The 23,767-nt window shown below is 38.6% G+C and overlaps 1 protein-coding gene across 2 annotated transcripts in view; it reads left to right on the top strand.

Moving 5' to 3' along the window:
- Nucleotides 1-23,767, top strand: part of PPFIA2 (PTPRF interacting protein alpha 2) — a 535,398-nt gene that overhangs the window by 485,057 nt on the left and 26,574 nt on the right. For both annotated transcript variants that reach the window (XM_062202051.1, XM_062202053.1), the window contains 2 exons: nucleotides 14,815-14,896; nucleotides 19,244-19,444. In XM_062202051.1, the coding sequence (XP_062058035.1) occupies nucleotides 14,815-14,896; nucleotides 19,244-19,444 (283 nt within the window). The remainder of the gene's footprint in view (nucleotides 1-14,814; nucleotides 14,897-19,243; nucleotides 19,445-23,767) is intronic.

Here is a 23,767-nt window from a genome sequence, read left to right on the forward strand (position 1 = left end):
TGGTTTCTCTGAATGAATGCCTTGGAGGAGGCACGTGCAGGGTGTTCCATTGCTCGTCAAGCTTTTCTTTATACTAATGGTGCAAGTAAAACCTTAAACATTCTAACTTGCCTGATTTCTAAAATAGGACTTTCCATTTCGTATTTTGTTATATTGGATATATTTTATGAGTTATTGTATTAGCGATTTTATTTTTCTAAGAGTTAATTTATTATGCTTATATAGAAATTTTAAAACAATATTCTATCCATGGCTTTTTGTTGGATTATTTAACTTTCACATTTTCTCAGTGCCTCTGCTATATCCAGGGAGCCGGAGAGTCTTTCAAAAGCTAGATTTGCATCAATTGTTTTGCAATGATTGCTAATCTTATTGGCAAACAAATCTAATCCATTTTTTTTCTCAAAACAACATTTATAAACACCTGTTCAAATCAATAAGCATCTGTTGAAAGCAACACAACTGGCAGAAATTTAACGTTTATTTTGCCAGCTCAAATAGAGGTGGAAGCAGTTTGACAAGTGGAAAAGAGTTCTTTCACTGTTCTTCACGTTTTGAATGCTGGCACACGTATTTTCAGGGTAACAGTGATTGTTATTCCAGTGAATAACAATTGCAGAGCTGGAATGGGCTTTTCCACTTTCCTCGGGCCCCAGATGATGTTGAGAAAACTGAAAACAGAACCTGCTAGTAATTATGATCACAGTGTGAGTGAGAATTAGAAACCAGGTGTTCCCACTCTCCTTCCAATTGCCGCGTCCCTATGCCCCGACGGCAGAGCCTTACCTGCTTCTTGACTTCTTTTAGTATAGAAGGAAGGAAGGGGCTGGAGATGCCGAGTGAAAGTAAGCTTGGAGAGCGAGCCAGCGTGAAGTAAGAACGAAGGCTCTCTGCCTCACGGGAGGCCCGCAGTGCAGAGAGGGGCTCCAGAGCTGGGGGCCGGAGGGGAAGAGAATTTTAGTTTCCTTAAATGGGGTTTTAACTTCCCCTTTGGTTCATCACTTTGGGCGGGTGGTCTGAGCACGGAATATGGGGCTTGTGGGAATTGGTCTGAGGCACTGAGCATGGGTACAGAGGGCAGCTGGGGTTGGAGAAGCTCAGGTGTCAACAAGCGCTGCAAGAGCAGGGAAGGGATTTTAATTGTGCTAGGGCGTGCACGTGCACTTACGTAGGGTAGAGCCTTGAAATGAGGAAGAAGAAGGGGGAAGTCCGCCATCTTTGGCAGAAGCAGGAAGCTTGCTACGGGGTCCGTCTGTCTCTCCTACCTAGATGTCCCTTACCCCTACGCCTAGTAGATCTGTTAGATTTTACCTGAGCATCTCGGAGGACTCGATCGAAACCTCTGGATGCTATTTAGTCAGTTATTTTTTTCTATTTTTAAATAATACACAAGTGGCCTGAGGTAAAGAATGGTCTTTGCCAAGGTGCCTGGTTTCCTCCTGGGATGTAGTAGAGGCAGAGAAAATGTGGTCATGCATGTTTCCAACTGTTCATAGTCAAGAAACAGACTTACTGTTCAACTCCTACAACTGCCCTCAGCCTCATCATGCTCTTGGACGCAGTGAGTATATGCGCCATGGTGGAATTTCAAAAGCCACCATGTCCTTCTCATACCTGAGCTTCCTCACGCCCGAAATAATGCTCTTGTTTTATTCCATGGCTTTCTTTGGATTGAGATGTATCCATTAACATGTGTGTGCTTTTCTTTTCCATCTTTCCTTCCCCATCTCATGAAAAGCACATCTGGGTAAGTTGAATCACAATGGCTGCTGAATGTGTTTCTTTTCAGCACTATCCTCTTTCTTTCCTCTCTCTCTTCAGTTGTAACACAAGCTGCACTGCCTCAGCCCCAAAATGAAAATTGTGAAATCGATTCATTTCTACACGCCAAAAGCATCATTGGTTCAGAGAAATGCTTACGTTCAAATTGATCTTGTTGGCCCTTCTGTGTCTTCAGTTTTCTTAGACACATGAGAAACCCTAGTGCTTGTGTCATTGTTTAGGAGAGAGGGCACAACTCAGCAAGGCCCCAGTAGCTCTTTGAGGCCGTTTGGGTGGAATCTTCCCATGTGCTTTCACTGATACTCGTGCTGCTTCACTCGACATGTGTTTAGCAGGCAGACTTAATTTCCAACTACTGGGATTGCCCTTTGCTGGAAAGGGTTAAATGCTGAGTCTTCCCAGCAGATCTTAGATCTAGAGGCCAAAGCAATTCTTGGCTTTGGCTGAATGTGTTTTTTTTTCCATTGTTTCTGGTTCCACCTGTGATTTTTTTCTTTTTTAAATGTTACTTATTTTCAGTTACTTGAAAGGCAGAGAGCAAACGAGATCTTCCATCCACTGAATCACTCCCCAAACGCCTGCAATTACAGTAGGTGGGGCTGATCAGGCTAAACCCAGAAGTCTCATTTAATGTGGGTCTCCCATGTGGGTGTCAGGGAGCCAAGTACTTGGGCCATCACCTGCTGCCTCTACAGGTAGACCTTATCAGGAAGCTGGATCAGAATTGGAGGTGGTACTCAAACCCAGGCGCTCCAACATAAGTTGTAGACATCCATAGTAGTGACTTAACCACTACACCAATACCAGTTCCTACTGACTACTTTTTAAAGCTCTAAAAAAATCTATACTACTCAATGACAGCTTCAAATTTTAAATGTTTTTTTTTGGTTAAAATTACAATATAGTATTTTTGAAAGTCTGGCTTCATAGAAAGTAAAAACATGCACGATATTTATAAAATACATTTATTGGGCTTTTACACTGGTGACATGATGAGCTTATGAAAATATTTGGAGTTGAGGAGGAGGTATTAAAGTTCAAAATAACATGTTTTTAATGAATAAAATTACTGCAGTGAGGTGGATTATTTGAAAAGGTATGGAGAGTATTGATAGTTTTCTACATGGATATTTTATATGCCAGTATTACCAATTAGTAATCTAAGTTGTAGTTGCTCATATCAAGGTTATTTTGTAATGCAGAATTTATTAATACAGTCAGAGTAACTGATATTAAGGAGAGCTGCAGTAAGACTTTCATAAAACCACAAAGGAAGGTATAGTTAGGGTGCTAATTAACTTTTCCTGTCAAATGAATGTTCTAAGTTACTATTTTTCTAAAATAATTAGGATTCTAGACTTTGGATTTTTAAAACATTGTTTTCATATAATCATGTAACGTGGCCTCTTGTTTTCTAATCTTAATTTCTCAAGGAAATAATTCAAAGAAATAAAATGATTTCCTCATTCTTTATTGAATGAAATATTGAAAAATAAGTAGTTACACATTGTCATTAATTGATGGTAAGAAACTGATGTATTTGCCTTCATCTTAAAATTAAATTACCTGTCTGGCACATGCTTCTGGAACTGAAATATTTTCAGACCTCAAAACTGTTTCCCTAAAAGGTTGAGCAGGTGTAACAACATCAGGTGAATTGAGTACAAACAAGTAAAGACACATGGGAATAGATGAGGGACAGAACACAGAAGCAGGAATCACCAGAAAGACTTGAAGTCCTACCTTTGCCACTTAAACTTTTGATGTACCCTTGGGTTAGTGACAGTCTCTGTACTAATAGGTCATTTTCAACTTTGATTCTCTAGAAAAGGACCAGAAGATATGTATAGCTTCTAAAGCATGTAAACTATAAACAATGGAGTTGCATTTAAAAAAAGGAGGGGGTGGGGCACAACATGAGATGAAGCACTTAGGCAAGCTGGTCTAAAGTAATATCCACATGACCTAAAAAATTACCCAGGTTCTTTGTCTACAAAGAGCAATTACTGTCAGTGACTGGGGAGTAAGACCATGGAGACTTGCAAAGTAAATTAACTTCACGGAAAATATTAAAACCTCTCTAGTTTACAATATCAGCATGAGTAACTGCATTGCTTAATCATATTTATACATGTGTTTATACCTTTTTAATGGTTTTGAAAATGACTAAGATCAAAATAAAATGTGAGCAAGGAAATTTATGTAAATCTGATATCAAATTTACAAATGAATTACATTTCTTTCCAAATACTTAGCCCAAAATTTAGAGAAGCTTGAAGGGGGAAAAGAGAGTCTACATATGAAATTTTGGTTTTACTTCAATTCTAAACAGCCTAGTATGTGTTACTGCAATCTTAGTAAAACACTATATATAGTGTGAATTTTTATGCTTTCATATTCAGTAAAAATGTGTAGCAGTAGGATACACAAATATACTTGCACTCACAAAATCACAGTATGCTTTGCCTTAAAAATCAAGTCAACCTTGTTAATGTTGAGAAACTCTTAATTTTATGGAGCTAAATATGTATATTTAGGTAATCAAAGTTCTGGAGCAGCTGAGTGGGATTTTCGACATAGTTCTGTTGAGAATAATTATGTTAACTAAGATACATATTTTCAGATTGCAGCTGCTAAAAGTTGTATCACACCATACTTTGTTAACATGTGCTGACCAGAATTTCAACTAGTTTCTCAAATAAGTAGTTTTGATTTTCATAGAATTGATCAACAGATATGGGTTCTTGAATCATGCTGTTGTAAGCCCATTGTTACGTTTGCAATTTGAGGAGATTGTATGCTGTTTACACTCCAGAATGTTGAATTGTTTTTGCTTCTGTTTAAGTGAGACAGAAAGAGACAAAAGTTCTTTAAACTTGTTCACTCCCTAAATGCCTGCAATGGCCAGAGTGGCCCATGCCTGATGCTGGGAGCCAGAAACTCATTCCAGCTCTTCTATGTGTGTAGCAGGAACCCAACCATCACCACTTGAGCCATTACCACTGCCTCCCATGGTCTGTATCAGTAAGAAACTATAGTTGGCAATCAGACCTAGGAACCAAACCTAGGTAATCCAATAAGGGACAAAGACATCTTAACCAGCTAGGCCAAACACCTGTCACTCAATGAAAATAAACACATTTTACAATTAATAGTGTGAAGTCTGTGTACATTTCCTTTTCATATTGTGTGAAGATTTATTCAATGTTAAGTATGTTAAACTGCAGAATTATTTGATTTATACTTTATTCATTTTATCAAGCCACATGTTTATCAATAAGAACTTATGTACCAGAGTCAATGAATAAGTCATAAAGATAAGTGTTTGAACCAGAAAATTACTGTATATTGCAAATACTGAAAATCAATTGAGCTAAATTATAAAAAGTTTGATTTTTCTTTATCAATTATATAAATTTAGCCTTCCTATGGCCGAGATACAGAGCCTATCATTAATGAGGAATAACAAAAAAGCTGTAGCTCCTCTGTGAGCCTTTTGTAGTCTTGACTATTGAAATAGCTAACGGTGAGTAAAGACTTTATAGTCATATCCAAAGGGTTTAAGGAGTTTGGAAAATGCTCAGTATGAGAACCATGCATGGATCTCAAAATTTTTATGCACCAAAACATCTTTTAATTGAATTTTCCTTGAACTTTTTGAATTTCCCTGAAAGGCGTTCAGAAAGTTGAATAAATGTATTCAACTTCTAAAAATAAATGAAACATACTATTCAGCTTTGTTGCATTTCCTATCATTTCATTTGATACTCATAATGAAGAAAGTGCCATTATCCTGTCAGTGAAGAGAAGTTTCAGAGAAGTTGATTATAGAAAGTGAGAGCCAACCTGATGATTGAAATTTAGATTCTGGCTCTGCCAGTAACTCTGACTCCCAGAGGCTTCTGTTATTCAAGGTCCTCATATGCAAATATGTCGGTTGACTTGCTGGGAAGATCAAGATGTATAAAGTATTCAGGATAATGCTTTACACATAGTAAGTGGTAAATGAATGTTAGCTATTACTTTGAGATCACATATCTAATACCCAGAACCTTTGTTCTTTAAAACTGCTGTAGCTCAAACAGCATGATGGGGTTCCCATGTACAAGAGAGCAATTAGTAATTCTGTTACAGCAATTACAGTATTAAATTGTAGCACAATATATTTACACAAAGTTATACACTTAAGATGAAAAGTCTAAAAAATTTCAATTTTTTGAAGATTTGTTTGAGAGGCAGAGTTAGAGAGGTCTTCCATTTGCTGGTCCACTCCCCAAATGGCAACAACAACAGGAGTTGGTAACATATGAAGCCAGGTCCCAGCAGCCTCCCCTGGGCCCCCGTGTGGGTACAGGGGCCCAAGCACTTGGGCCATCAGCAGGGAGCTGGTTGGAACCGGCGTCCATATGGGATACCAGCTTAACATATGCCATGATGCTCCCCCCAAGATGAAAGGTTTATTAAGTACAATAACCAAAGTCTATACAAGTCAAAGTTACTTGCATGGAAGAGAAAATCAATTCTGTCTGTGAAAGGTGTTAAGACTCCTAACAGGAGGGGCAAGCATTGTGGTATAGTGGGTAAAGCCGCCACCTGCTGTGCCAGCATCCCATAAGGGCACCAGTTTGAGTCCTGGCTGCTCCACTTCCAATCCAGCCCTATGCTATGGCTTGGGAAAGCAGTGGAATGTGTCCAAGTGCTTGGGCCCCTGCACCACGTGGAAGACCCGGCAGAACCTCCTGGCTTTGGATCAGCCAAGCTCCAGCTGTTGTAGCCATCTGAGGAGTGAACCAGGAGATAGAAGACCTCTCTCTCTGTGCTTCTGCCTCTCTGTAGCTCTGCCTTTCAAATATTTTTTAAAGAATCCTAACAGGAAAGAAAAAGCATGAGATGTGCTGAAGAGTAAGTTTGAGTTGCCTTGATTGTGACGTAACGAAGGATGTTTGTGGCAGAAGATAAAGGAATAGTGAAAGGTATGGAAGGATAAAATAGAATGAAGCCTTTGGGCAGTGTTAAGTGTTTCAGTATTGACAGAAGAAACTGGGGAGACAGGGGGAGACAGACAGGGGCTTGAACACTAAGGTTCTTCATATAAGATACTGGGCCTTTATTTTGAAGACAACAGAGGGAGACTTTAAGCTGGTAAGACAGAAAAAGATTTGTATTTCAGAGTAGGTCTCGTTGGAAGCTAGAAAAAACGATGGGAGAGAAATAGTGCTGAGAAAACAGATTGTGTGAGCGCATCATCACCCTCCGTGAACGATGAAGGTTGCAGCAAAGGCTTTGGCAGCTCTCAGTTTACAAACTGTCTTTCATGAATGTTAGAAATGGCACATTGACCAACGTGACACAATGCTAGGTAAAATTCTTATTCCTTTTTAAGGTGCAACAAGAATTGGGAGGTTAACAAAAATGTACAATAATCAAGATTCCTTGGCTGTCAACATTGTCAGTTTTGTGAATTACAGTCTAGAACTCATACACAAGATATCCTTTGTTAGGAAATCCGGAGAAAAAAGCATGGAGCCGTAGAAGACAATCACCAGGACCTTATTGTCATGGGTAGGATATAAGGCCCACGCTCATAGAACTAAGCATTGATTTCTATGAGTGATGTTGATACTATAAGATTCTAGATTTTAAAAGAAAACAATCACTGTGGACTAGGATGATAAAAAAATTCATGTAAATGAAAAATGATAAGCAATAAGCTTTTCATAGTTAAGAAAGGAAAATAATTTAACAGCTCCGGAAGATGGCACTTGAAAAATGCAGTTAATAATGTGCTAATGATTTATAAAAGTAATTTTCCAGGTCTAGTTAAGAGATAGGGAAGTGATTAGAAAAGTCAACCAGGATGAAACCAGGAAGGTAGTTCGAAGTTGAGAATGATAGCATAGACTCCTGAGGGGCTGTGTAAGTGTTTTCAGAGGCCAGTCTTAGGATTATTAATAGGAAAGGTTCAAGTATATTCAGTTTGCTTTTTTGTGAAGTCCTGTTGTACTATTACAGTGACTTGTAGCATGAGACACTCAAAACAACCCTGTGGGATAGGTGCTGTTACTGGCTTAATTTCACACACGAGGAAACAGAGGCAAAATGAGTTGTCTATAAATGTATAGCTAAGGAGAGACACAGGGACTGAGCCCAAGTCATCTGACTTGAGGGGTGACCCCTCTCTCACTTTTCCAATGAAGTCTATCTTTTAGGAACCTTTTTTTTCATGGTACTATAATAAGGCTGGATAGAGGGACCAATTAAAGCTTCTGAACAGTGTGGCAATGTGAAAATAGAAAGTAAAGGAAGATGTAATGGAAAAGGGAAAAACTGACAGGCACTGATGAAGGTGACTGAAAGGGCCACCCTGAGTGACAGAGGGAATGGTTCTGTATGGAAGTTAGACAGTCATATCACAAATAGGCCTTCCCAAAATAGCCCCTAGACTAAGTGGTCTAAGGATGAAGTCTTTTCTCAGTGGCTATAAAGAACTCTCCACACTGGGAAGCATATCAGGAGACATTACCACCTCTCTGGTCTGTTTGAGTAACTAATTTTGTTTCTCATAATACAAACATTAAAAAATACAAATTTTACCATTCCAATATAAATGCCAAAAGGAGAGGTATTTATTTTTTTAAACCAACATATTTTTATTTGACAAAGAAAGGTCTTCCCTCTGTTGATTCACCCCCTAAATGGCCAACATGGCCAGAGCTATGCCCATCCAAAGCCAGCAGCCATCTGCTTCCTCCTGGTCTCCCATGTGGGTGCAGGGGCCCATGCTCTTGGGCCATTCTCCACTGCCCTCCTGGGCCACAGCCGAGAGCTGGACTGGAAGAGGAGCAACTGGGACTAGTACCCGGCGCCTGTATGGGATGCCGGTGCCGCAAGTGGAAGATCAACCAAGTGAGCCACGGCGCTGGCCCAGAAGAGGTATTTCTGAAAAGGATTGTCTAATAAAGATACCCTTAAGATTATGATAGTACTGATTGTTTGATTTTCCAGGTAATCAAAGTTATTAAAGATTGATGGACTCAGACAAGTATTCCCTTCAAAAAATATCACGGCATAAGGAAAACATAATTGCAGCAGAATCCTTCCTTTTAGTATGAAAGATTTAAGCAACTGTGCTCCACAAATTCTTCATGAAAAAGGATTTACAATTATAAGCCTAATAAACATTTGATGTAAGGTTTTGCTCAGTTCATTGATAGGTTGTAGCTGACTTTGCCAGAAATGTATTCAAGAATTTTAAGTTAAAAAGTCTTTATATAATACAAAGAGGTATAAAATTCAGTGTCCCTTGACTCCTGTCCTTAGGAGATTACAGGGTGAAGCCAGTATGGCTTGTGTACATACAATGACCTGAACAGGGTTTCAACATATAATCAGTAATGGCATTGAAAGATTAGGGAAGATTTGCTTGGGGATAATTGAGTGAAGACCATTATAAATGGAGAGGAAAAGAACAGAATAGAGGAAGTGAAGTGGATGTCAAGTATACAATTGAGAGAAGAGATGGAACACATAGTATCTGGAAATGAAATTTTAGAGACAAATTAGGAATGATCTTGAAGGTCATTCCTTCAAAAGCCAATAAGGAGCTACTGCAGAAACATGAGCTGGGTGTTGGGAACCATGTAGAGGTTTAAGGATGTTAATCTAGTGGTGGCATATGAAATGAAAGCTTCGGAGGAAAAGGAAAAAATTGAGAGTGAAATTAGTGTCTACTGTATACCTATTGTCTGCCAGATGCTTTTATAAGAATTATTCTAATTTTTATTCAGATCAATTTATAATCCTTTAAGAAAATTGATCCTTATAGAGAGATGCTAAGTAGCCAAAGGGCAAGATAGCTGGTAAAAAGCATATTTGGTATGCATTCAACCATTCCATTAAAATTTATTGAATGTATACTATGTGCTTGAATCCCTATTCCAACTGCCTCTCGCAGTTTCTGCTATCACAGTCTAGGGCCAAACTACTGCCATATTTAACTTGAAAGCTGCACCTACTTTCTAATCATATCCCTAGCCCACAACTCTGGCCATGCTACCAACTGAGTTGAGTTCTGGCCAACTAAATTAAACCCTCAGCAGCCAGAACAATCATTCTAATGTACAAATGATAGTATATTTCCATGTTTAACCCTCTCACCATGCTTAGAATAAACTCTTTATCTCATGGTCTTGCTTTACCCTTGTTGGCCTCTATAATTTCATTTCCCTTCATACAAATATCACACATTCTTTAGTGTATTCCAGCTAATGGCCTGTCTTGGCTTCTTTCTGTTGCTCAAATATCCAATGCAGTGCCTTTCATAGAAAATTTACAGCTGCTTCTGCTGCCTGAAGCATTCTTCTACCAAACTTCTGCCTGCCTTTTCTCAATATTCATGTATCAACTCAAACGTTGCCTCTTTGGAGGCAACACCATAGGCAAGATGGTACCTCTAGACACTATGTCACTGCCCTATTTCATTTTGCTTCCTCAGAGCACATATCAACACCTCATGCTTATTAATCATGTGTTTATACAAGTATTTCTTCCTCACTAGGATGTATGGTCTTTGCTTCAGTTGACTTTACTCCTTATTTGCTGGGAACAAAATGTGGCACATAGTACATCCATTTAAAAAATCGTACGACTAACTGCCTACCCAACTTGTTATTCGTGGGGTATTTTGAACTCCTCTCAGGCCCATACAATAAAGGAAAACAACTAGTAAGCCAAAACATTAAAAAATAATTTAAATATACTGTAGAAAAGATTGCTTAGGATATATTGACTATAAAAGGAAGTTTTTTATACTGGCCTTGGGGCAAGTGAATGATGGCTTCACATAAGAAGTTGACTCTTGTAAATCAAGACAAAATGAGTGGGGAGACAAGACAAAGAGGCATGCAGATAGTTTAGTATGGCAGAAACAAAGCTTGTAAATGCAAAATAAGGGACTCCCTCCCCCATGCTTCCCTAATTAGGTCACAACTACAAGGTAAAGGAGAGACATAAAATCTAAAAAAAGTAGGCATTTATTGTGGTAGTTAAAACATCTGTTAAGATTTCTGCATCTCCACTCATGGTTTACACCACCTTGGGTGCCTGCATTCCATCTTGGGAGATCTTGCTCCCAGTTCAAGCTTCTTGCCCATGTTGACCCTCGGAGGGAATGTTGATGTATCAAGTGGGAGTCCTGAATTTTGTTCTTTGATCCCCACTGTGGGTTTATCCCAGCCCCAGTTATCATAGGTGTTGGGTGTGAACCATTAAATGGGGGTTCTCGCTTTCTCTGCCTTTCAAGTTAAAATAAAAAGGCTTAAAATGGAGGAGCCAAACATTGCTATTCAGATTTAGCCATTTTAGCAAGTCATACATGATGAATTAGTCTCAATTAGGATTTTGAAAGCACAGTCCTGGCAAATACATTGGATTGATTTATAGTGTGAAGACACTCGTAATCCTTCAAAGATATTTGACTTGTCATCTTGTGAGTGCCCACTCTTATTTGTCTCTGGCACAGGCTTGCCTCTGCACATCTGTGTATGATTGTACAACTTACTGACATAAATCCTCACCATCCATAGGGACTTCGAAACATGTCATTTCCCAATCACAATAACTCATTGACACCTACAACAAGAATCAATTCTTCTGATTGCAAATGACCTCCTGCAATAGTACTTTTATGGACTTTCACATAGATAATGATAACTTACGCCTGACAATTCACACAAAAGTTGGTGTTACTGATGTCCTCTAAAACCTACTCTACATCTTTGAAGTAAAATGCGGGCCCATGTCTCTAGTGATGTACATATGGTCCTTTGGGAAAAGATAGTTATACATTAGACAGACTAAAAAAGGAATAACCCACTCTTTAGCCTTGAATAGAAAGGTAGTAATTCTTAGAGTCAAATTTGTACTGGGAAAAGTGACCACAACCTCATTCTGGAAGAACTGTCACTTGATCTTTAAAAAGGTTGAGTTCTGGCTACAGGGAGATTGCATTCTAGACTAAATCCATTTTCACACATGGACTGGTTGAACAGGTAACCCTAATGGATCCAAAATGCTTGCTTGTGTCAAATCTTTTTATAGTATATTCTAAGCAATTTAGGTCACTATTCTTCTGACAATGACTCCACTATAGATAGAGGGGAAAGAAAATCCAGATGGAGGAAAACAAGTGTAAAAATCTTGATAGAAAAATCCTGTAGCATTGCCAAGGAAGTCAATGTTACTGGTTGATGTGGAAATTTCATCAGAGATGAGGAGCATAGTGTGGACCTTAATGGTTACTTTGGATTTTTTTTTTTTTGGGGGGGGGGGACAGAGTGGGCAGTGAGAGACAGAGAAAGGTCTTCCTTTTTCCGTTGGTTCACCCCCCCAAAGGCCGCTGAGGCCAGTGCGCTGTGACCGGCCCACCACGCTGATCCGAAGCCAGGAGCCAGGTGCTTCCTTCTGGTCTCCCATGCGGGTGCAGGGTTCAAGGACTTGGGCCATCCTCCACTGCACTCCCGGGCCACAGCAGAGAGCTGGCCTGGAAGAGGGGCAACCGGGACTAGAACCCGGGGTGCCAGCGCTGCAGGCAGAGGATTAGCCTATTGAGCCGCAGCGCTGGCCAGATTTTATTTTCAATCATACAGGGAATGATAAAGGAAAGCAGAGAAGATACATGATCATCAGAGTTAAGCTTTAATAGAATCATGCCATTTCTTCTGGAATAATTTTTTTTTTAGGAAACTAGTCATAAATTTCAAAATTTAAAAGTTCAAAAATGGCTTTCATACAACTTTATAAAAACATTTCATGCTCCTTACATTATTAGTATGTATTTACACTTGTACTATTGAAGCAAGACCTAATTTTGAATGTCTTCATTCCTATTTAATTTCACTCACTTTTAACAGAAGCAGAAGTTTTTGTTTGCCTGTTGGATATAATATCACAACCCATACAACACATTTTGGCTCTGTAAAGGACTACTCTAAATTTTCTTGTATATGTTCCATGTTAAGTCCTACTTCTGCATCTACACTACTACTGCTTATCCTATCATCCCATCTCATTCCTGTTCACCATTTAAAGTCAGCCCAGTTGCCAAAAGGCTTTACCATTTTTTTCCGTTGCTATTGACTCCTTTTGTTAATGCTTCTACTCTCAAAGTACATCACTGGGGAATTTGTAACCATATGTGTTTTGGATTTTGTTTGGGGGCAGTTTTATGTTTTTGTTTTGTCTAACAAGGGATCTCCTGGGAAACTAGATCCATGTCTTTATTTGTCACATAAACAAAGTCTCAGCTTGTAACAGATGCTCAATAAGTACCTGATAATTGACTCTTGGATCCTTTAATCCGTTTCTACAAATCTATATTCTCCAGTGAGATTAAGCTATTTTAAAGTGGTTTTCAATGAAGCTTGTTACTGGGAAACCCAGGAGAATGGATGATGGTAGAGCAAGCCTTGTGAGAAAGTGCCTCTACTTTGCACTTTGGGCTCTGTGCATCTATGTCTCTTCCCTTTCCTAGGTAATGAAGAGCATACACAGAGAGCTTACCAATGCTCTTTTCTCAGGTGTAACAGCAATTGACTTATGTGTCCTTAACCTTTATAATTTTTTTTTTGCTTTTTAAAAAAAATTATTTCAGAGGCAGAGTAATAGACACAGAGAGAAAGAGAGAAATGTCTTCCATCCACTGTTTCACTCCTCAAGTGGCCACAACAGCCATAGTTGGGCTGATCTGAAGCCTGGAGGAATCTCCAGGCTTCCCATGTGGGTGCAGGGGCCCAAACACTTGGGCCATTTTCCACTGCTTTCCCAGGCCATAATCAGAGAGCTAGATTGGAAGAGGAGCAGTTGGGACACAAACCAGCGCACATATGGGATGCTGACGCTGCGAGTGGAGGCTTAGCCTATGCCATGGAACTGGCCCCAATTTCTTTGCTTTTTTTCATGCATTTTTAGTTGATAACATCTAGTGCAAATACAGAAAGCCTTTGTACTGAAGGCATTTTTGATTACAAGTGTTAATATGATAATGTCTACCACAATAGGTACCTTATTAATAACAGGATGTAATGAAATGCTGAATTTGGGAGTCTATATATGGTATTCAGATGTATTACTAAGCATGAAAGAAACATCTTCAAAATAAAATTATTCTTACACTATGTTTTTATCATTTGTGCATAAGAACAGGGCATACAATGGTAGAGTGCATTTTCCAATATAGTCAATAGGAACCACAATTGCTCTCTCAATAAATATCAAGTTGTTTTTATAACAAGAGACCAAGTCTAAAACTATAGTAGTAGGGACAGTAAAAATCTAAATGTATTTTTCAGGGTTCTTTGTCTCATTTTATTATATGAAACAGCCATTTATTGTAATGGAGATGTTTTACTTTCATTAAAAACAGTAATGATTAAAAATAAGTATATTATTGAATTTTGCTTCTTACATTTTTTAGGAATAAGGATCAATATACTTGAGAATTTTCTTCACATGAAATGTGGTTTTGCAGTCTATACAAAGAGCCAACTCATACATAGACTTCTGGACCTAGAATACATGTTAAAATAATGCACACCATTAAAATGGGGCTAAACAACCAAGTTTACCCTGCCCTTCAAAACTCAAGGAATTTCTTAATCTTGAGATAGTAACGGGAAGTGGTCAGTGAAGTGGAAGAATTCATGGCTAGATACCACAGTGGGTGATTGAATATGAACATGTAGGCTGTTTTCTTGTTAATGGGTTATATAAGTCAACTTCCTAGCCTATTAGCACTTAATGGTGGAACTTTAGAGAATAAACGTTGGGGAAACTAGTCTTTATTTGTCATTGTCTCATTCCTAATATGTGGGTTATTTGTGTGTATTGTTCAGAAGAAGGAATTCTCTTGTTCTACATTGCCTCATTAAAAGTTTATATAGGATTATTGATTGTTTTTCAAGTATGGTCATTAAAAGTAATCACAGATATACTCTTCCATATTACTTGATTAATAATCTTTGCTGTATGCTTCAGGCATGAACTTCTTGAAGAAGCCCGGAGAAAGGGATTACCTTTTGCCCAGTGGGATGGGCCCACTGTGGTTGCATGGCTAGAGGTAAGAGAATTAGAATGGAAGGCTCGTAAGTTGATCACTGCTAACTTGATAGAAAACAGAGACATGTAAATACAGGTTTCTGAAGTCAGTTTCCCAGTCACCTGGAATTACTCATAAAGAAAATATTTGCTTTTCTAGGGACCTGTGAGAGTATTGTGATTTTTCTGACATTTTATTGTGATTGTAGCAGAAGAATGTATACTAAGGAATACAAAGAGTGTCTTTACATTCCACCCCTTTCATGTCTAGAACAAGAGAAGAAACAACTATTGAGTTGCCTTATGCTTGGAAGAAAACAGTTATTGTTGTTATTCCAGGGATCTTCCTTATCAAGGGTTACAAAGAACTATCTCCATTTTCAACATTTATGTTATCCAAATTACCAGCATCACCTAATTGTGTAGAACACTGCTCCTTTGCTTAAAATTTAATTTTGGAAACGACTTCTCTAATTCTTAAGGACATGTTGGTTTTGTCCCTTGGGTTAAGGCAGAAGATTTATTCCTTGCTCTTTTCTGTATCAACACAGAATTAACATTCTGTTCAGCCCATGTCAATTAAGTTTGTTAAGTAAATAAATTGAATTCAAGTTAATGAACAAATAACCTCATTCAGCATATCTTGCTCAATGCAGTGTTATGGGGAAAAAAAGGCAATATCTAAACAGAGAAGGCAGCAGGGGCAGGATTTGACAGTGAGAGAAATATGTATTTAATCAGCCTTTTGTGCCTCTGTTAGTCGTGTTCATTGCCCCTTCTATTAGTTTTCTAATGTGGGCTGTGAGCAGCCACTACAACATGCCTAGGTCATGGTAAAGAATGTAGATTGGGTCTGGTGCTATAGTGTTGCAGGCTCAGCCTCCACCTGCAGCACCAGCACTTCATATGTGCCCTGGTTCTAGTCCTGGCTGCTGCTTTTCCAATCCAGCTCTCTGCTATGGCCTGGGAAAGCAGTAAAGGATGGCTCTGGTGCTTGGGCCCCTGCACCTGTGTGGGAGACCCAGATGAGGCTCCTTCTCCTGGCTTCAGATTGCCTCAGCCTTGGCCGTTGGGGCCATTTGGGGAGTGACCAGCCGATGGAAGACCTTTCTCGCTGTCTCTCACTTTCTGTCTGTAACTTTGCCTCTCGAATAAATAAAAATCTTAAAAAAAAAATGTAGGCTTCTCCTGCTTGAAAGAGGCAAACACACATTGTGTTTAGCTCCATAACTTAGCTCCATAATCATATCCAGAGTTTCCTAAATAATCCATGAAGAAAATATTAAAGCCCATCTTAGTTTAAGCAATAAACTTATGTAGATGTAAAAATATACCTTGGTTTTTCTTTAACCAATTTAAAGAAACTTTGTTCTTCCTCTTATTTCATAGCAATTAAGGAAACTTTAGCATATTAATGATCTGCTTCTTCCAAAGATATCTTTAAAATTACTGTATTTTAAAAATCAATTACAAGATAGAAGCTTCAGAAATGACACCGCAAACATAGCAGTGTGTTATTCAGTTTCACTCCAGTAAAATTAGCTGCAGTTTGACATAGAGTTAACTGCTATTTTGGCAAGTGATGAACAAATCCTTCAGATTAAAAAAAAAAAAAAAACTTCACTGACATTAAGGTGGTAGAAAATGACAGGCAGTGAAGTTTGTGCTAATTAAGCCTATCCTGAGCACACAGAAATAGCTCTTAATGTGAATCCTAATGTGACTCAGCTTATAGGAGCAAAAAGCCCCACAAGATGAATGAGCTGTGTGATCCAGTGAATGAGACCTCTTAACTTGTGCCTCCTTTTGCAGCTCCTCAAGTGCACAGCCTGGTAAGAAAGTGTTACAGGGGAGAACCTGATGCTTCATGTACCATTGGTCCACATCAAAATCTTTCAAGTATAGTCCCGGATGATACTGCTAACAATGTACTGGCAAGCATTTCGGCAGTGTTAACCAGTAAAGAAATCCAAACACCTTAGAAAAGCGGAGTGGAAAATCCCTGAGGTCCAGACTGGGAGTATTTAGATGTTTAGTATTTTGAAGAGTTGGACATTTTGAACATTTTGAGTTTATAACTAAAAAGTCAGGTCCCATCGTGTCACAGCTATGAACCTGTCCAGGTCAGGTCAATTCTTGTTTCTAGTAAGACCCCTCTGCCATGCAGTATACTTAGTCCCTCATTTCTCTTACCTCAATCAGAACCCAGACCACACTGACCCCGAACTTGTTTTTTGTTTAACTTTTCCTCTTTTAATATTGCAGACTTTTTAAACTAAAAGGGTAACTGTATTATTTATTTTTGTGTGATGAATTATCCCCAAATGTGGCAGATTTTAAAATCTCATGGCTTGGAGAGGTCAGTGATGGCCTGGTGCTGACCTGTGTTGAGAGTCTGAACAGGCTTATATCACAGTCTCAGGGAAGCACTCATTGTGCAGGGCTTGACCGGGGAGACTCTGTTTCTAAGCTCACTCATGTGGTCACAGTCAGGATTTAGTCTCCTGCTAGCTGTTGGCCAGAACCATCAGGTTCTTGTTATTTGGAGCTCTCCATAGTGCTACTCACAGCATGACAGTCTTCCCAGAGTCGGAGAAACAAGAATGAAGCCAAAACTTGAAAAATTACAGCCCCTGATTTTTATCACAGGCTGTTTGTTAGAAATAAGTCTTAAGTCCAGTCTATCCTCAAAGTAAGATTATACAAGGGCTTCAATTTCAGGAGGTATGGATCACTAAGAAGTTGCCTAACAAAATACCATAGAAATAATAAAGCTTAATCCCTTCATTTTAGAACTTAGGAAAATAGGGCCGAGTTTTAAGTGTACTCCAGAACTCACCAAAGACATGGTAGATAGTAGAGCCCAGCCCTTCTGATTCTTGGTCTAGAGTTCTTGGCATTATATATTGCTGATTTATAGCTTTTTTCCCCCTCACTTCTCATTCTTAAAAAAAACTCTTCGCCTTGCTCAATCTCCTCATGTCACCAAATAAAATAACAAAAAATATTCAGTATTTTTGACGTAGAAAAAATGAAGATTTACTTTTTAAATATTCATTGATTTGAAAGAGTTACACAGAGGAGAGGCAGAGAGAGAAAGGGAAAATCTTCCATCCACTGGTTCACTCCCCAGTTGGCTGCAATGGTCGGAGCTGTGCCAATCCGAAGCCAGGAACCAGGAGATTCCTCCAGGTCTTGCACACGGGTACAGGGGCCCAAGGACTAGGGCCATCTTCTACTGCTTCCCCAGGCCATCTCGGAGAGCTGGATCGGAAGTAGAGCAGCTGGGACACAAACCAGTGCCCATATGGGGTGCCTGCACTGCAGGCACAAACCTGCTACGCCACAGCGCCAGCCCCTGAAGATTAACTATTACATTTCATATTTCCTGCATCTTATTCCTAGCAAATAATGGAAATAGGGGAGAGATTTCTTTTTTGAATCTGTGTAACTCAGATGCCACAGCAAAATGTAAGTAAACTGATTTTCATTCCACGTATCTGACTTGTGCCAAAAGATATGCACCAGATGTGTTCTGTGCATAGCACTACTGATTCAATTGTCTTTACAAGAGCCTCACATAAAGCCTCAAAACTTGAAATCTAATTTCTGATACATTATTAGTTTTGTTACTCTCTAGCTATAGTTTCCCGGATGGTTCTACCCTTAGTCTCTTTGACTAGAATATTATTTTTTTCTCAAAGCATTATCATACATAGCATCTAATTAATCTCACCTGGCTATCACATGGGATTTGATCTAAATTACAAAGCTGAAAATGATTCTGCTGTCTGTGTCTATGACAATTTCTCTGCACCAAGAATTCCAAAGGAGTATCATAAATTGAAGTCATTAATTACATCATTATTGGTGGAATTCCATACCAAATGCAACTTGGAGCTGTTCTTTGTGTCCTTGCACACAATGGAGAATTTGGTGCCCTGAGGTTGTAACTTTTGTTCTTAGTAATATATGGAATTTTGAAAAAGTTCATGGGAAATGTTTATTACAGTAAAACTATCCATGTATTTCAAATTCTTTTCCACTAAAATAGTTATAAATTCAGTCCAATTTTCTGTGACCTTTCTGAAGCACCCTATCATGAACCAGTTGTTCAAATGTAATCTCTTGAGTCAGAATACCTCAGTTTCAAACCTTTATTCCATTACTTTCCAGCTATTAAAAAAATTATTTAATGTCTCTATGCATCTGTCTCCTATAAGGCAAATAATTATAGTATTTGTTATAGGGTTATGAGCAATAAATGAGTTCATATATGTAAGGTAATTAGAAAAACCATTAGTATGTAAGACACTACAATGTTAGCTGCTATTATTATTATTGTTATATTTTTTTTCCTCTCCATCAGCTCTGGCTGGGAATGCCTGCTTGGTATGTGGCAGCCTGCCGAGCCAATGTGAAGAGTGGTGCCATCATGTCTGCTTTATCTGACACTGAGATACAGAGAGAAATTGGAATCAGCAATCCTCTGCATCGCTTAAAGCTCCGATTAGCAATCCAGGAGATGGTTTCTCTAACAAGCCCTTCAGCTCCTCCAACATCCCGAACTGTGAGTCAATTTGTGTGCTCTTCTCCTATCCCAGTACTGGGTAAATAGCAGTATGTCTGTGTCCACAGAGCAAAATGTGGCTGCGTACATTTCAGTGTCAGCATGAATTATTCTGAAGAGATGTAGCTTGATCTTCATTAACCTTGCTGCTGCTTTTAATAGGTTTCCAATTGAGGAGCTGTGATTCATATCAAACTGGAAAGCTGCAAGCAATCTAGACTTTAGAGCTAGCATTGAGACTCTCGTTTAGAGTTTTCTCCCAGGCAACAAGACTCCTCTGAGTTTACTCATTTTTAAAGATTGTCTTTCTTTTCTCTTTTTTTTTCTTTATTCACAATTTCTTTGGAGGGGAACTATAGTTGGTACTGGTTTCTGAAGTACTTAGCATATGATGTCTTAAGTTCTTAAAATTACAATAGCACATGAGTTTGATGTTTTGTAACTATCAAGGGAAATGCCTTCCTTTAAAATGTATGAGTTTTTTTTTTTATTTATAAATCTCTTGACCTTTTGTAACTTTGCCCCTATCCTAATATTAGGGAAGAATAAGATATTTAAAAAGCATATTTGATGACAAATTTAAACACTAAGAGAAACTCCTAAATGATGCTGCTTTCTTGTTCTTGTTTCATTCCTTTGCTAAATTATATACTTCACTGACAAAGGTTATGATTTCTGGTACTGACCTGATTCCCAAGCTTTGTCTTTCTAGTGTAGCATAATAAATCAAAGGATAAGGAAAATAATTTAAAAATTAGATGAAACATATAAAACTGGTATTACTCTACTATTACTCTACTGAAGTTTTTAGGCATAAGACAAACCTAAGTTTGATATATGCTGATGCATGATTTTTAAACAATTATCTTTTATATTGCTTTTACTCTTATTTTTCTTCCCAATAGAGTCATTAGATTCTAATCTTAGCAATACATGGTCAGATTTCAAAAACTTGTATATTTCATTCATAATTTCCTTTTAGTTTCTTTTTAAGTAACAGAAAATACATAATGTAAAGTATTATTTCCTAGCTGGGGTACCAGTCAAGCTAAAAGATAATTTAGGATACATGTAAAGTAAAAATTGAGCAAGCCTATAAGATAGTTACTGTAAACTCAATTCAGATCTGGTGAAGCTTCCTGAATAATTTTCAGCTAGTGAGAAGCATCAAAACTGGCTTATATCAGCATCCTCTTTCTGTCTGAGTCCATGTTCTATTGCTCTAACAAACTACTTGAGGCTGGGTAATTTAAAAAGGTTCATTTAGATGTTGGTTCTAGAAATCTAACAGCATGTCACTAACATCTGTTTGGCTTCCGTTGACCTCATGACGAAAATCAGAAGAGAGAGCAAGTACTTGTACAGGATTAATTGTTAGAGGAAGCAAGAGAGCAGCCTTGCTTTATAGCTGCACACTTTTGAGCTAACTAATCCATTTCTGTGATTACTGGCTCATTCCCATAAGAAGTCACCCAGCTTTGAAAGAACATAACCCAGTCTCTCAAGAGACATTCACCCATTCATGAGGGTGGGTGCCCCATAACCTCTTAAAGAAGCCATCACATCCCAAGGGCAAATGCAAGCAAAAATATTAGAAATTTCAAATCTTAAAAGAATAAGACCATTTCTAACTCTACCATTAGAGGTAAGTCCGATTGAACATGTGCCGAACTGTGCATCTCCTCCCTCTCTTATTCCCACTCTTACATTTAACATGGATCACTTTTCAGTTAAATTTAAAAACCTAAGATTATGTGTTAATTAAAAAGTTCAACCAATGGTATTAAGTAGAACAAAAAAATACTAAAAGGAATAAAGTATTAAGTTGTGCCGGGGGATTCCAATTCATTCCCATCAAGTAGCATGTACCAAGCCATCTCACTAGTCAAAGTGATCAGTTTCAGCTCATAATTGATCATAATGATAGGATTAAGTGTCAAAGGGGTCACATAAACAAGAATGGTGTCTGCTAATACTAAGTGATAGAATTAAAAAGGAGAGAACAATCCAACATGGGAAGTGGGATACATTGCAGACTCATAGAATGGCAGATGTCCTAAACAGCACTCTGGCCTCAGAATCAGCCCTTTAGGCATTCGGATCTGGCTAAAAAACCCATGAGAGTTTTTCAGGCATGGAAAGCCAAGACATATGGCTAAAAAAGAAATGATCTAGGCTGGTGCCGTGGCTCATTAGGCTAATCCTTTGCCTGTGGTGCCAGCACTCAGGGTTCTAGTCCCGGTCGGGGTGCCAGATTCTGTCCCGGTTGCTCCTCTCCCAGTCCAGCTCTACTGTGGCCCAGGAAGGCAGTGGAGGATGGCCCAAGTACTTGGGCCCTGCACCCACATGGGAGACGAGGAGGAGGCTCCTGGCTCCTGGCTCCTGGCTTCGGATCGACGCAGTGCCGGCTGTAGTGGCCATTTGGGGGGTGAACCAATCGTAAAGGAAGACCTCTCTCTCTCTCTATCTCTCAATGTTTAACTCTGCCTGTCAAAAAAAAAAAAAATGATCTAAATGAAAGATCTCTGTGACTGAGATCCCAGCGGAAAGAATGGGTCATCAAAGGAGGAGGTACCTTCTCTGAAGGGAGGAGAGAACTTCCACTTTGACTATGGCCTTGTCTGAATAAGATTAGAGTTGGCAAACTCAAGAGGCTTCCATAGCCTTGGCAGCTCATGACAAGAGCCTCGGGTGATTACTGATGCCATAAACAAGAGTGTCAGTTGTTAAATCAACAACAGGAGTCACTGTGCACTTACTCCCCATGTAGGATCTCTGTCCTTACTGTGTTTTTCTATGTGAATTAACGGTATAACTAGTACTCAAACAGTACCCTATACTTTGTGTTTATGTGTGGGTGCAAACTGTTGAAATCTTAGTATACTAAGTTGATCTTCTGTATATAAAAATAATTGAAAATGAATCTTGATGAAGAATGGGATGGGAGAGGGAGTGGGAGTTGGGATGGTTGGAGGTGGGAGGGTGGTTATGGGGGAAAAAGCTGCTATAATCCAAAAGTTGTTGGAAATTTATATTTATTAAATATAAGTTTTAAAAATTTAAAAAAAATTAAAAAGAATAAGACCATTAAAAATTCTAACTTCCAAATAAAATATAGGTATACTTTTATTATGTTTATGTAGGAGTATGATTAATTTCATAGAAGAAAAAAGGAAAATTAAGTACTGTTTTATGTTTAAATGTTTAATGGAATGGAAGGAATTTATAGAATATTTACCATGAGAATACACTGACTTGTTTTGCAATTATAATTCCTTCTCCTTCAAAACTTGTCACCACTCCAGGGTCACTGTACCCCTCACCTCAACTCATCTTTATTTCTGCATATGATTCCTCCGAAAACCTATTATGAATCCCCCAAAGTCTAGATTTCATTCTTACTATAAATTACTGACCCAATTACCTATGAAATATTTTATAATTCTTTATAATTTATCCTATAATAGACTAAGCAAGGATAATATCAGATTTCTATGGTTTTAGGCCTTAACTCATTGCCTGACAAAAAAATGTAAATATTCTATAAGCATTCATCTTAAAAATAATCATTACACAAATCATTGTACCCATCGTTATAGAGGATATTGACTATCTGTAGACATTAATCAGAGAAACTACACATGTTGACCAGTAGAATTAGTATAAAATGATACACTTTATTTTTTTTTCAACTTTTATTTAATAAAAATTTCCAAAGTACAACTTTTGGATTATAGTGGCTTTCCCCCCCATAACCACCCTTCCACCTCCAACCATCCCAACTCCCACTCACTCTCATATTCCATTCTTCATCAAGATTCATTTTCAATTATTTTTTATATACAGAAGATAGACTTAGTATGCTTAGAATGCCTTAAGGGCTGATTTTGAGGCCAGAGTGCTGTTTAGGACATCTGCCATTCTAAGAGTCTGCTGTGTATTCTACTTCCCATGTTGGATCATTCTCTCCTTTTTAATTTTATCAGTTAGTTTTAGCAGATACTAGTCTTGTTTATGTGATCCCTTTAACACTTAATCCTATCATGATCAATTATGATACACTTTAAAACCTAACTTTGAGGGGCCGTTGCTGTGGCTCACTTGGTTAATCCTCCGCCTGCGGTGCTGGCATCCCATATGGGTGCTGGGTTCTTATCCAGGTTGCTCCTCTTCCAGTCCAGCTCTCTGCTTTGGCCCGGAAGGGCAGTGGAGGATGGCCCAAGTGCTTGGGCCCCTGCACCCTCATGGGAGACCAAGAGGAAGCACCTGGTTCCTGGCTTCGGATCAGCATAGTGCTGGCCGTGGTGGTCATTTGGGGAGTGA

This window comes from Lepus europaeus, chromosome 10 (assembly GCF_033115175.1).
Source record: "Lepus europaeus isolate LE1 chromosome 10, mLepTim1.pri, whole genome shotgun sequence".
NCBI lineage: Eukaryota > Metazoa > Chordata > Mammalia > Lagomorpha > Leporidae > Lepus > Lepus europaeus.